At 43.6% G+C, this 14,443-nt stretch overlaps 1 protein-coding gene across 4 annotated transcripts; it reads right to left on the bottom strand.

Moving 5' to 3' along the window:
• Positions 1-286: 286 nt before the first annotated feature.
• LOC108272811 (fas-binding factor 1 homolog) lies at positions 287-14,149 on the bottom strand. Of its 4 annotated transcripts, none has more exons than XM_017481582.3 (30): positions 13,841-14,149; positions 11,788-11,815; positions 11,639-11,686; positions 11,405-11,483; positions 11,253-11,313; positions 10,762-10,812; positions 10,485-10,605; positions 10,259-10,330; positions 9,662-9,700; positions 9,307-9,435; positions 8,868-9,000; positions 8,524-8,669; positions 8,167-8,263; positions 7,612-8,064; positions 7,297-7,365; positions 6,624-6,703; positions 5,944-6,032; positions 5,640-5,774; positions 5,376-5,476; positions 4,941-5,147; positions 4,638-4,745; positions 3,940-4,079; positions 3,351-3,469; positions 3,029-3,151; positions 2,754-2,906; positions 2,394-2,570; positions 2,137-2,274; positions 1,873-1,972; positions 668-798; positions 287-581 (listed from the first exon to the last, which is right to left on the bottom strand). In XM_017481582.3, the coding sequence occupies exons 1-30, from the start codon at positions 13,841-13,843 to the stop codon at positions 501-503; spliced, it is 3,411 nt and encodes a 1,136-aa protein (XP_017337071.1). In that variant the 5' UTR covers positions 13,844-14,149; the 3' UTR covers positions 287-500. The 4 variants fall into 4 exon arrangements, with proteins under 4 accessions (XP_017337071.1, XP_017337074.1, XP_017337070.1 ...); XM_017481585.3 differs by having other exon boundaries at positions 668-776; positions 6,624-6,706; XM_017481581.3 differs by having other exon boundaries at positions 6,624-6,706.
• Positions 14,150-14,443: the final 294 nt, after the last annotated feature.

Genomic DNA, 14,443 nt, shown 5'->3' on the forward strand with positions numbered 1-14,443 from the left:
TAACTAGGTTCATAAGTGCTCCTAAAAGAAACTGTCTTGCGTCTCTCCTCCTGTAAACACTGTTATTGCCTTTTCTGCATAGAACTGAATTGTTTTCATTTGGTTGCATATTGTTATATTTGATGAATATTTTCATTTGGTTGATGGCATTTTTACTTATCCTATATATTGGGTACAATTTTATTTATATTTTGCTTCTACGAGATGCGAGATGATGCACTTTAAGGCTCAGTCTAATTTGATGCAAAGATTTGTACATTATCAGAAATGTAACACAACATGGAGGTGAAAGCAGCGGTCTGTTTATTTAAATGTGAAAGTACAAAAAAATATGTTGTCCCTAAAATCAATTAATAATCATGATAAATAATCGGGATTATCATTTTGGCCATAATCGTGCAGATCACACACACTCTTCATTCTCCTCCCTCACAGACAGACTGTGTAACAGCTTCTTCCCCCAAACCATCAGAGTCCTTAATACCCTGTTTGAGCCGTTGTCATGTATGTAGGGTTGTGCTGCATGGTGTGCGTTTCAGTGTGTCCAGAAAGAACTGTTCATCCTGCAGGAAGTCCCGGTCCTAAATTAGAGATGTTTTAGTTTCAGCAGTGAAGATGTGTATGTGAGGTATTACACACAAAAAAGGTATGGTGTGTGTGTGTGCACCTTCTCAGCAGTGTGTCTCAGCACAGCCAGTGTGGCCAGTGTGGCTTGTAGTTTTGGAGAAACGGCTCTGGAGCTGTTATTTGGCGCCGCTGGAGGAAGAACCGCCGTGCTGTTAAACACCGGAGAAAACCCTGACAACACAGTTGGAGGAAATCGTTCCCGTGAAACGGTTAATAGTTAACACTCGTCTCTGCCTGCATGAGCTGAAGGCCTTCATGTTGAGCCGTTATTAGGTAATACTGTAGCGTTGAATGTATTTATTGAAACGGGAGAGAGTTTTGTAACAGAAGTCAAACAATCCATGTGAATGTACAGTTCATGAAGGATTCTGCTTAGTCTTTACAGTGTAAACAGTTGCTTCTCAGATTGTTTTAACATGTTTTTAAAAAATTTACAAAAAATAATGGTGTGTAAACCTCATGCGTGTGGTAAAAACAGTAGTTGCAAACAGGGTAGATATATATGCCACACACACACACACACACACACACGTATAAAGAAAAATGTGTATAGTAAACTAAAAAGAGATTCTAAAAAGTCTTTGTGGTAAGTAGCAACAGAGTTACTGTTGGTACTACAGATCAGTTTTAAGTCATCAAAGGAGCCAAGTTAACTGGAGAAGTAATATAAGTGAATAAGTATATAAGGATTTTGCGTAGTTTAAATTTTTTTTCTACTGTTGTAGCCAGAAAAGGCTTGATTTTGCTGCTGCTGTTTTTTTTTCTCTCCAAAATTTGTGATGCAATTTGAGTTTTTTTGATGCTTTTTATTTGCAGAAATCTACTTGAATTGGTGGAATTTCTATCGCACAAATTTGTTTGGTGTGGTCTTTCGCAGTGGTGTTTGTTGGTATATGAAACCTTTTGGTCGTACTCATGTTCGGCGCATATGAATCGACGAAGGCTTTGGCGGAGTGCGCATCGTGATGATGTCACGTGACACGTCTCGGCCCAAATCTGCGGTAATTTCGAAATTTTCCTTGATTTCGTGTTCATTTCTGCCATCCCAAAATCCTTAGTCGTTTGCTTTGCTAATCTATGAATAAAGCTAAGCACGTGACATGAAAATCAGTCTTAAATACATTGTAAACAAAACTACAATTGACTTGTTGTTTGTTGTGTGAAGGCAGGGTTATTGTATAGGAAAGTGGTGTCTGTGGGAGTGTGTGTGTGTTTGTGTGTGTGTGTGTGTGTGTGTGTGTGTACCTGTACGTAAAGGATCAACAGGGGCAGGTAAGTGGTCAGTAGGAAGGTTGTGTCTCATTCTGTCCATCTCTCTGTGATAATCTGTCATTCTCATCCTCTCCTGAGAGACAGGAAAGGGGAGTAATCACATACATACACACATACACACACACACACACACACACACACACACACACACACAGTCTATTTGCATAAACTGACATTCTAAAACAAATGCTAGGCCCTGTACATCCCGAGGAGTACAGAACACACACACACACACACCTGCTGTAGGTTGTGCTCCTGCTTCCTCAGTCGCTCCAGCTCAGTGTGGATGTTGCGCAGACGAACCTGATGTCCCGCCTCCACCTGCCGAGCTTCCTGCAGCGCTCTCCCGCCCTCCTCATACCGCTCATATGCCAGCTACACACACACACACACACTCAATTTATACACAGCTACACCATCACATTATCAGTCAGGCATATAGCTCCCTGTGCGTGTGTGTGCGTGTGTGTGTGTGTGTGTGTGTTAGACATCACCTTGCTGAGAGTCTCCACCTCCTGAGCTCGGTGTTTGAGGTGCAGAGCCGCTGTGTTCAGTCTCTCTCTCTCCCCCTCCAGCTCGCCTCGGAGTTTCTCCAGGTTCTCTCTCTCCTTCTGTATGGCCTCCTCTCTCTGCTTCAGCTCTCCCGCTTTGAGCTTCAGCTCGGCCTGCTCCTGAGGGACCGAGAGGGACACATCATCAGCATGGCACAGGTATATATACACACACACACACACACACACACACACACACACACACCCCCCTTCGTCGCTACTGGCAAATATACATATAGGATTGTTCCTTGATCCTACTGTGTGTGTGTGTGTCTGTGTGTGTGTGTGTGTGTGTGTGTATACCTGTGCCATGCTGATGATGTGTCCCTCTCGGTCCATCTCTCTCTCCTTGCGCAGTTTGTCCTGGGTGTGGAAGTGTGTCCACTCTGCAGCCAGTTTCCTCCTCTCCTCTGCACAGCGCTGCATCACCGACTGCTGCTCCTCTAGCAGAGTGCTCTAACACACACACACACACCGTGGTCCCATTTACACTGCTTCTGACATATTTAAGGTTATTAAAGGTTTTCTATTTTCCATGTGTACGTGTACATGTGTGTGTGTGTGTGTGTGAGAGAGACCTTGGCTCTCTCCAGCTCCTCTCTCTCTATGGTGAAGTGTTGAGTCATGGTGCGTCTCTCCTCCTCAAGGCCTCGTAACGCTGACTCCGCTTTAGCCTGCTCTGCCGTGACCCGCCAGCGCTCCTACACACACACACACACACACACACACACACACATTTCAGCATCAGTAGGAAGCACTTTAGGCACTTCAGTGTGTGTATGAATCTAATCGTGTTACACCCGATGGTCAGTATGGTCACGTAATGACGTCATCTTTATGAAGTGACTGTAAAACTGGAACCCGGACCCCAAACCCCGCCCCCTCCCCCACTGGACAGACCTGCTGCAGCTGTCTCTGCTGCTCGGCCAGCTGTGAGTCCATCTTGGATATGACCTCTTTGAGTCGGGTTCTCTCCTCGACCATGTCCCTCTGCTGCTGAGTCAGACGCACCTGCAGCACTGAGACATGGCACATGCACACACACACGCACGCACGCACACACACACACACACACACACACACACACACACACACACACACGCACGCACACTAAGTACTCATGAGCAAAATCACTTCCTCAGTTCATATCCTGTATTCAACTAACACTCTAACTACGAAGAATATGCCCCTTAAATCAGAATTTCTGCTCTGAAACTTGGGACGGTTTCCTCCCAATTACCACTGAATCAACATGTCTGCTCACATCATCACAGAGGTAAATATGCACCACCCCTCACACACTGTAGCTTGAACACAAAAATGAAGTCAAACAGCATTAGTTTGGTGTTAGACTCAGGTAGAGGGTGTGGCCTAACATCAAATTCTATGATAAAACTGATAAGGGTGATGATACTGGTTAGAATTTGACTTCTATATTTATTTCTTGTGTGTGTGTGTGTGTGTGTGTGTGTGTGTGTGTGTGTTGTACCTCGCAGTTGTTCGTCTCTCTGGCGAGCACCGAGCTCCAGACCGTGAGTCGTGTTTTCGTGAGTGTTCTCAATGCGAGACGAGAGATCGCCTAACCTGAGAGAGAACTGCTCCATCTGCTCAATAACTGCCGACAGGGACCTAGACACACACACACACACACACACACACACACACACGTCACTGTGTAGCGAACAGTATAAAAGGACCACCCTTATTACTAACTACAAAAGGTTTTTGTGAAATAGGTGGTGTGTTATAAATAATACCTACTGAGTCTTTCTAGAATTAATCACTATATTCTGTGTCAGAAACACACATTAGCCAGTGATAGCTGTAGCTGTGCTAGCTGTAACTGTGCTAGCTGTAGCTGTGCTAGCTGTAACTGTGTTGGCTGTAGCTGTGCTAGCTGTAGCTGTGTTAGCTGTAGCTGTGTTCACTGTAACTGTGCTAGCTGTACTAGCTGTAGCTGTGTTAGCTGTAACTGTGCTAGCTGTAGCTGTGTTAGCTGTAGCGGTGCTAGCTGTAGCTGTGTTAGCTGTAGCTGTGTTAGCTGTAGCTGTGCTAGCTGTAGCTGTGTTAACTGTAGCTGTGTTAACTGTAGCTGTGTTAACTGTAGCTGTGTTAGCTCGCTAGTTAACTGCCAAGTTTGAATAGTTTATACTTAATTATTGAGTGTGTGTGCTTAAATGCCAGTACCTGGTCTGTGAAGTAGCACTGGTCACTGCATCAATCTCTTCATCCTTCAGTCTCCTAAGTCTCTGTACCTGTTCCTCGTGATCCTTCTTCATCTCCAGTATGGATTTCCTGTAACACACACACCACACACTAAGTACACAACTCCAGGTGTGTACAAGAACGTTCAGTACTACAAAACTGCTTTTCCATCGACACTGGTTCCAAAAGGGTCCAGCTGGATTTTTTCGAACAGGGGCGGGGCTTGCAGTGCTGTTCATTGCTGATTGGTTACACATACCATGTCTCACCAATGTGTGTGAATACCTCTGGAGCTCTCGGAGTCTCTCCACCTCTCTGTCTCTCTCCTGTTGGCTCTGTGCTAGCCTACGGTGGTGCTGTTCCTGAAGCTCCGCCCTCTCCTGCTGCACCAGCTTCATCACCGCCTCCAGGCGCTCCGTCAGCTCCTGGTTCTCCATGTGTGCCCGGGTCTCCCGCTGCACTGCACACTCCTCCAGCAGCTTCACACGAGCTCTGGGGAAGGAAGGGGGAGAAGAGAGAGAAAGAAGGTTTGTGTGTATGTGTGTGTGTGTGTAAGCTCAGTACAGCACAGTGTCTATAAGTTTGTTTAAATTAAAATGTTAATTTCTGCTGAGGTTCAATACACATTAAATTCACTTGTGTATGCTTTTCATTACACCTTGTGTGTGTGTGTGTGTGTGTGTGTGTGTGTGTGTGTGTGTGTGTGTGTGTGTGTGTTACCTGTGTGTGTTCTCCATAAGCTCTGTGTCATGTTTGTGTCTCTGTTGGACATTATCTAGTAACATCTGTAGCTGATCCTTTTCCAGCTGCAGACTCCGTACCTGGTACACAAACAGAGAAATATACACTCAGTGCTCTGTGTGTATGTATGTGTGTGTAGGTGTGTGTATATGTGTGTGTGTATAGGTGTGTGTGTGTGCGTGTGTATGTATGTATATGTGTGTAGGTGTGTGTGTGTGTGTGTGTGTGTGTGTGTGTGCGTACCTGTCCCTCCAGCTGTATGATCCTGGTCTGTAGTGCAGTAGAGTCTCTGGTGTGATGTTCTGCGTCTCTGCTCTGTTTCTGTAAGGAATTCGGGTCCAGTGGTGTCCCTAAACCCCAGAGCTGAGCCTGAGCCAGCTGTGCACACACACACACACACACACACACACACACACACACACACACACACACACACACACACTATTGTCATTTATTTTCATGATGAATTGCCACTGAGTCAGTAATTTGTGCCACTGTGTTTGAGGTGTGTGTATGTGTGTGAGAGAGAAAGAGAGTGGAGGCAGACCTGCTGCTGCAGGAGGAGCTGCTGAAGGCCATCTGTAGACAGAGACACCTGCTGGACAGGTGCAGCGCTCACAACTGCAGGTTTCTGTTCTGGTTTTGAGAGAGAGAGAGAGAGAGAGAGAGAGAGAGAGAGAGAGAGAGAGAGAGAGACACACACAGGGATAGAGAGACAGATAGAGAGAGAGAAAGAGACACACACGGGGATAGAGAGACAGAGAGAGAGACAGATAGAGAGAAAGACACACACAGGGATAGAGAGACAGATAGAGAGAGAGAGACACAGGGATAGAGAGAGAGAGATTGAGAGAGCGAGACAGATAGAGAGAGACACACACACAGGGATAGAGAGACAAAGAGAGAGAGAGAGAACTTCAGAGCCCATCTTGTTAATGTAAATAAACAAGTGGTTTAGTAGGGAGGGGGCGGGGCATGTGACAAAGTGGCATTTCCATTTTGCATATTCATGCAGTCTGGACTTCTCAATCCATAACTTAACATATCAACATGTATGTATGGTCATTAAAGTAAGGCTTAAAACAGATTATCTGTTATCTCCATTTCCCACAGTCTGACTTCTATCCAATCAGCAGCCAGCGTGAGAGTAAGGACCCGCCCCTCCTTGTGCAGGACGTGGACTGCTGCTCCATCTTTCTTTCTGTAGTGCTGTTGTGGTGGACGTACCGTGTATGTGTTGACCTCCTGTGCTGGACGTCGGGGCAGGAGCAGGGCTCTGCTGTCGGCTAGACGCAACTAGAGACTGACTGCTGAGGACACACACACAGACACACACACACACACACACACACACACACACACACACACACACACAATAGCGAAGAGCATATTTATTTATTCTCTAATGTTTCAGCATTCTATTGATCAGAATCAACTGTAACACGACACTGCACACAGCACTGGTGTGTAAATGTGTATAAAGGTGTGTAAATGTGTGTAAAGGTGTATAAAGGTGTATAACGGTTTGTAAAGGTGTATAAAGGTTTGTAAAGGTGTGTAAAGGTGTGTAAATGTTTTTAAAGGTGTGTAAAGGTGTACAAAGATTTGTAAAGGTGTATAAAGGTGTGTAAATGTTTTTAAAGGTGTGTAAAGGTGTGTAAATGTGTATAAAGGTGTGTAAATGTTTATAAATTCTGTGGAAAGGTGTGTAAATGTTTATAAATGTGTGTAAAGGTGTATAAAGGTGTGTAAATGTTGTAAATGTTTGTAAATGTGTGTAAATGTGTGTAAAGGTGTATAAATGTTTGTAAATTTGTGTAAATGTGTGTAAGATATGTAATCCCCTGGACGGCGATGTGTTAAACAGGTGTGTGTTCACTACAGTGATGTACTGTGATACCTGGGCTGTCTGGTAGGGAGGGGTGTGTCCTCTTTTTCCCTATGCGGAGTCGAGGTGGTGTTTCGTTTGCTGGGAAAACAACAAAAACTTTCCAGTAACTATTTTTAAAATGACAGCCCAAAACTGTTACAAAGCGCTGACACTAGAGACTCCTTCCATAAATGTTAAATAAGCATCTCCTTACAGAAAACGTCACCATAAGAACGATTACACATTTAATTTTTTTAATACGTGGATCGGCTGCCAGGGAAGTCCCTGTGAATGAGTCTATAGTAAAGTGTCAAATACTAGCATGTCTGCTGGACTTTTCCATACCTGAGGAACGTGTCCAGGTCTATCTCCTCTCCAAGCCCCAGAGATTCCTCCTGCCTCTTCTCTCTCTCCTCCACCAGTGCTTTCTTCTTACTCAGAGCTCCTGCCAGCCAGTCGTCCTCGTACTCCTTCTGTTTAAGCTCTGATTTGGCTGCAGCGTTTGTGGAAGTTTCTGGAGAGTCATTCACGGCTTGGAGCTCCTCGTTGGGCTTCAAGGTCACTCTGGATGGTTTTCCTCCTATATGTGATGGAGAAGGAGGAGGTTTTGGTCTCTCAGAAGCTCCCGTGGACTCCTTCGTCTCTCTCCTCTTTGGCTCCTCCTCCTTCTCTGCTTCGTATTCGTCCTGTTTCAGCCCGAGCCAGTCTGAAGCGGGACGGCCAGGTCGTGTGGAGGTCACGGTGGAGGTTTTGATCTTGTGTTCTGGAGAAGCAGAGCTGATGTCCTCAGTAGAGAATCTACGCGAGAGTTAGGATCAGTGGTCGATTTCAACTGCTGAAACAGCAGGACAGCATTTTCACCATGTTTCCCAAGTCAGATCCTGTTATATGTTTTCTCACCGTACGGAGTGCCTGCGAGAGGTACGTCCCTCCGGAGTCGAGCCCAGGGTAGGCTGGTACGAGCCGAACGTTAAGTCTTCTTCTCCAAACACAGAATCTGCAAAACAGCATCACATTACAGCTGTAACAAATTCAACCCAGTCGTTAATCCTGGTATAACATGATGTTTCGTGATATTTACATGAGACACAGAGGCCACGCCTCCTTCAGTGCTACTGAGACACAGAGGACACGCCTCCTTCAGTGCTACTGAGACAGAGGCCACGCCCCTTCACTGCTACTGAGACACAGAGGCCACGCCTCCTTCACTAAGACTGACAGACAGAGAGACGATACTAACGAACAGTATTTCGTTACCTTTGAAAGCTGAGCTCTTCTGTGGCTGTCTCTCTGCGGGTGTTGTGTCTTTTTTCTCGCCGGTCACAGGTCTCTCCAGCAGGCGAGGAGACGTCCCGATCCCCAAAATCTCATCCAGTCTGGTGCGTGCTCTCTGAGGAGCTTCACTGCACAGCAGCCCAAATAATAAAAATAACTGCAAATCAGAGGTCAGTTTATCTCCATACACACCTCCATGAGAAACCCACTGAATTATCTAACCATCGATTCATGATCTGAACACATTTCTACAGTACAGGGAATAAAGGAAATGAAAAACAGCCTGGACATGATCTAATAAATATGAGATCAAAGTTAAATCCTACTTCTCTTTTTTGGGGATGAGTCCACTTTCTCGTCGTTTTGGGGTGTCACTGAACCCCAGTGCGTCCATCAGGTCGTCTTCGTCATCGTCGAAGGTCAGCTCGTTGTCATTCTTAGGTGCAGGTGCAGGCATGGCTATAACACAAGGTATTTTATAATACAAGGTATTTTATAATACAAGGTATTTCATACTATAAAAGATCACTGCTGAACAAGAAAATGTTCTTGAAACCCCTTTACTTAGTTGAAACTATTATACTATTAAACTATTATACTCTGGTCTAACTGAGAAGTACCTACTCTGGAGCAGTAGTAAAAAACTTTCACACAAAAACTACAGCGTCAGCCCTGGACACTTCCAGCTAAATGTTTCCCCGAGTTCATGAACAGGTTCCTGCAGTGAGGAACTCGATCGGCAACTTTCCAAAATATTGTTCTGACCTCGCTCCTCTTTCTTCTGTACAGCCGGGGAGGATGACTGCTGCTTTCCTGCTTTTCCGGATGGAATGCTCTTCGGCCGTTCCTCGTCCAGTTGGTTCAGCAGGTCATCCAGAGGATCATCCAGTTCATCTGTTACAGACAAAGGAAGACCAGCAGCCGAGTAAAGATCCACAAAAACATCACTGGACTCGAACATCGTCAAATTACTCCGCTGTTCATTCTCAAACGTTTGCCTTTGGCTGTAATCAGCGTGTATCCGACTTCTTAAACTGAAATCAGCATAATAAAGTTGCTGTTCCTTTTTGTTTTGAGGGGAAACAAGCAGCATAAACCTTTTTTAATTTTGTGCTGATACCTTGTTTGGCAGCTGGTGACTCATCATCACCATCACCATCTGCAGTAACGAAGCATTAACGAACAAAGAAAATAAACCATTCACATTAATGTAAACTGAATGCATGTTAATATTATAACAGAAATACTCGCACAGAGACGTCTGAAATTAAAGTGCATTCAGTTTGACCGAAACTTACATCATTATTATTATTATTATCATCATCACTATTATCATCATCATCATCATCATCATTATTATTAGTATCATTATTATTACCATTATTATTATTATTATTATTATTATTATTAAGTGAATTATGAATTCTGATTGGTCAGTACAGTAGGTGAGGATTAATTTTCTATAACAGCAGGTCAGGTTTACGTTAATGTCAGAGTCAGAGGTAAAGCTTTAACGTTAAAGTTTTTCCGACATCTTCAGGACAGAGGAGTTTTACACTTTCTCGGTAACATGACAGACTTTTGGAGTGTTGTTTTCTCTTATTTACTTCAAGAAAAGAAAAAGAAAAAGAGGGGCTGGTGAGTGAACGGGTGTTTATAGCTGCTACGCTAAGGTAACTGTTTATGGTAAACGCTGTAAATCAAAACTAAAGCTCACCCATGAAGCCGAATTTCCTGTAGTTCCTCACTGCAGCAGCGGGAGCAGAGCTGGGCTTCCTCTCCTCCAACCCTGCTAGACACAAAACACTGACATGCTGAGGGAGAGATACTGTACACGCACGCATGCACACACACACACACACACACACACACACACACACACACACAAACAGGGAAATAAAATGTCTTGTGTGCAGCAGGTGTTGAGTTTAGTCTCAACTCACGATTAGTTTTGTTCACGTCTTCTGGTTTAGATGTGTCGGTTCTGGAGGTTCTGCTCTGCGCCGGGGCTGAACTGGGCTTCCTCTTCGAGCCAAACAAGTCGGCGTCCATATCATCCATGTCCTGAGATTGGACCCCACACACAAAATATATAACCAGTTCATTTAAAATGGATATTTTGAATGATTAGCGTTTTGGGTTAAAACAAAATAAAGAAGATCTCATCTTTTCACAGACTTTCTGAGATTTTATGTATGGAAAAAAAAATCAGCCAGACACCTTCATGCTCTCCAGCAAAGCCTTCGGGTCTGCCTCGGACACATCGGAAGCCTGCGAATGTAAAGAAATAAGTTACGTACGTTACAGCAGCTGTAAACATTCATTCCCTCAACACACTCTCTTTTTCTCTCTCTTCAAGTAAAAAAAAAAAACACACCGGTCATGTTACAGAGAAAACACAAAGTGTAAACTCCTCTATCCTACAGAACTTAACACTACAGCTTTACCTCTAACTGTTACAAAGTGCTGACACTGGAGACTCCTTCCATACACGCTAACGTTAATAAACGTCCCCATGCAGAAAACTTCTCCACACGTTTATAATCCACAACGGAGGAACAATAACGTACCACAACGAGTGTGTTAACACGAACTTGGGATTCACAACTGCACTACTATCAGAGCTGCTGTTATAGAAAATCAATCAACACCTTCTGACCAATCACGATCCAGATTACAAAACAAAGACTCGTAACAGCACCCTGTCTCACCTCGTCGTCTTTCTCCGCCTCCTCCGCCAGCTTACTGAAGAACTCATCGTCTAGCAGGTTCCTGAGGAGTTTAAACATAAAGCACTGGTGAATATCCACTCCACGATCCATCATTCAGCTCCACCTCTCCGTCTCTCAGCGTGAGCGCTCACCTCTTGCCGCTTTGTGTTCGCAAGACACCTGCTGGTCTGCCGAGTCCTCCAGGCGGAGACCTGGCCTTCATCGGCGGATCTGAGAGGATGCGGTGGGGAAAGGAACACCTCATGAGGTCATATCAGTGCTATTTTACACAATAGGTTGCCTGTGTAGCACGGTGAGGACTTTACAGGTCCTCAGATACCAACAGGACGACTATTTAAAGCAAATATCCCAGTACGGTCACGTACCATCAGCATCGTCTCCCAGCAGGTCTCCCAACACGTCACTGATCGAGCCTGAAAGTAACAACACATCACACTCGCGTATCTGAGTTAAAAAAAAAAGAAAAAGGAAAAGCACTGGACTAGAACTCGCGTCACGTGTATAGACCACTCACCCCTCAGGCCTTTCTTCTGTTTGGACGTCTGACATGTGGAAAGAGAAAAGATTAAAGAGAAATTAAACATGTAACTCTGAGAGCAGCGCAGCTGCAAATCGACTTGCGTGTTCGAACACATTATCGTTTCTATAGTAACAGCTCATTCACAGGGATTTGTAATCACAGGTGTGTAATCGTCGATATGCTGAAGTTTTCTGTAAAGAGACATTTATTTGACGTTTTATGGAAGTGTCGGCGCGCCATAAAGCTGCAAGTTTAACATCTACAATATCTTCAAGACGGTTTTTCCGGTTTCTGTGAGTTTATTTTTGTTGTATTAACACAGAGAGAAAGAGAGAACAGGAACTCACGTGTTCCACAAACGTTACATAGAACTATAAATGTGTGAAACATATGAAGTGTCTTCTTTAATAAATTGAAACTGTAACCGTGTAAGAGGAATAAATCACGTCAGGACGTGCCGTTATTGAAAATTTACGAACTTCTGGGTAGTAACAGTGACTCCGCTTCATCACTCCACCCTGTCCTTTATTGTTTCTCTAATGTGTGTTTTTTAAAAAGTGCACCTATTATGGTTTTTCAGATATCACCTTTCATGTAGCTGTTTGTGAATATAAACTGAGAGACAGTAAAGTCTGTAAAGTTTCAAAAATCAAAGCGCAGGACAAACGGGGTTATCGACTCCCAAAAGAAGGAATCGATTCTGAACAGCTGAATCGAGTCGTTAGTGATTCCAGACTTTACTTCCTGTACGAACCTACGTAGGTTCGTCACAAAAAGCCCCGCCTCTGGTCTTCATCAGCTGCTCGCTGACAGCAGTAGACCAATCACAACAGACTGGGATATCTGACCAATCAAAGCAGAGTATGGTCTCTGAAAGGAGGAGTTTAGAACGAATCATTTAACGAGTCGTTTGTGACACTGGGGGAAAAAGGTAATGCTGTAATATAAATTATGAGCACGTTAAAGTGTTTTTTGACCTCGGATGCACGCAAATCTATTTTATGAGACCTTTAAAACAAAATTAGGCACGTTTCAAACCCAAAATAGGTGCTTTTTAATGACATGCCAGCTTCTATAGTTATTTCCATGGCGAGAAATGTCTAAGAGACTCTAAAATCTGGGGGAGAAGATCTGGACCCAGCGATTTCAACGCAGAGAAACGTTTCTTTTGCCAAGGACAGGGCTGATTTCATGGAGTTTGTTCATGGTGCATTGGTCCCACTCAGTTTGACACTTATTGTTACTGTATGAGTTTATTATGGGGTTCTAGGTCAGTGGGAGGTACTGCACACTTTTTGAAAACCGCTGATAATGCTTCTTTTGCAGCAGTCCCTGCGTCTACTTCATTTACTGGGATTTATTTTCTAGATCATTCCTTACCTAACAATCGCTCAGGTTCACAGTAAATTATTGGATGTCGTGTGAATTGTGTTCGGTGTTGAGACCCTAACTCTAACGAACTCTAACCCTAACCCGTGTTCAGCGTTGGTGACTCCAGCACCGAGACAAATGTCTCGTACTTGGCGAATAAAAGATTCGCTTACACCAACTACACCATCTAAAGTGGTGGAAGAGATGGACAACTGAAAGAATGATTGATGTCAAAGAAAAGATGCAGATGCAAGGAAAGAGCGAAAGAAAGAAAGAAGTAGGGGGTTGATAGGACGAGCGTCATAACTCAAGAAAAACAAGCTGGAAGATTTTAAGATTTGATTTTATTTCTATTTCATCTGGTCTTGTGCATAAATGTATAAAATACATGAATAAATAGAAGCTCTCAGAGACCAAGAGGAAAAGTTCAGGTCATGGAAATGTACCACACACACTTGTGCAAGGTCTGCAAAATACTTTTTTTATTCCCTGACTACAATCTTGAGTTTATGTATAACTAGCTTTTGTTTATTTATTGGTTAACTTATAGCTATAATAATGCTAGCAAAGTAAAACAAGCCTGCTAATCAACTCCTGTATGATTAGCACTAGATAATCATGCATGCATTTACATGGGTAAGGAAATATAATACAGAAGATACACTCACTCACTCACCATGATAAACACAGAGGAAAGATCACTCCGGATCAATCAGAGCAGGTTTATAAACTCTGCTAGTCAGTTTGAGCGGCGCGAGCGCGTCCGCGTCGCCATTGGTAACCGCGACTCCCTCTCTTATTTATTCAACATATTCTCCATTTCTTTCACTTTACCTTCCATTAAAACTAACGACTTTAAACTAACAACAAACAAATTCCCGGAAAACCCATATATCTCGTATTATTTATTTATGTATTTAAATAGAAAATAAATCTGTTTGTCCTCTGCAATTTTGAATTCCGGTAGCTGCTGCTACGCCTTCTTCCTGTGACGCACTTCCAGTTTACGTCACCGCATTCTGGGTAATGTAGTGTTTCATTAAACTGGTGCGCTCGGAATATTTAACAAATCAGTATTTCAAATTCCAAATTTTATAGTGCTTGATTATGTCTATACCCTGCTGGGGGGAAAAGGAACAACAACAATAGAAACCATCAGAGAAATCCTAATGGTTTCCACTACAAATACCATTATAATCCGTCAGCTGACCATTAAAACCATTACCATTATTGGTTAAATATAGGTGCGCAACAATTATCGGCACCTTTTTAGTCACAC

Source organism: Ictalurus punctatus, chromosome 12, assembly GCF_001660625.3.
Source record: "Ictalurus punctatus breed USDA103 chromosome 12, Coco_2.0, whole genome shotgun sequence".
Classification (NCBI taxonomy): Eukaryota; Metazoa; Chordata; class Actinopteri; order Siluriformes; family Ictaluridae; genus Ictalurus; species Ictalurus punctatus.

Coding starts and splice junctions, on each gene's coding strand:
- LOC108272811 (XM_017481581.3), bottom strand. Junction 2,571..2,753: donor ACATCATCAGCATGGCACAG/GTATACACACAC, acceptor TCGGTCCCTCAG/GAGCAGGCCGAGCTGAAGCT. Junction 2,275..2,393: donor AGGTGGAGACTCTCAGCAAG/GTGATGTCTAAC, acceptor GTGTGTGTGTAG/CTGGCATATGAGCGGTATGA.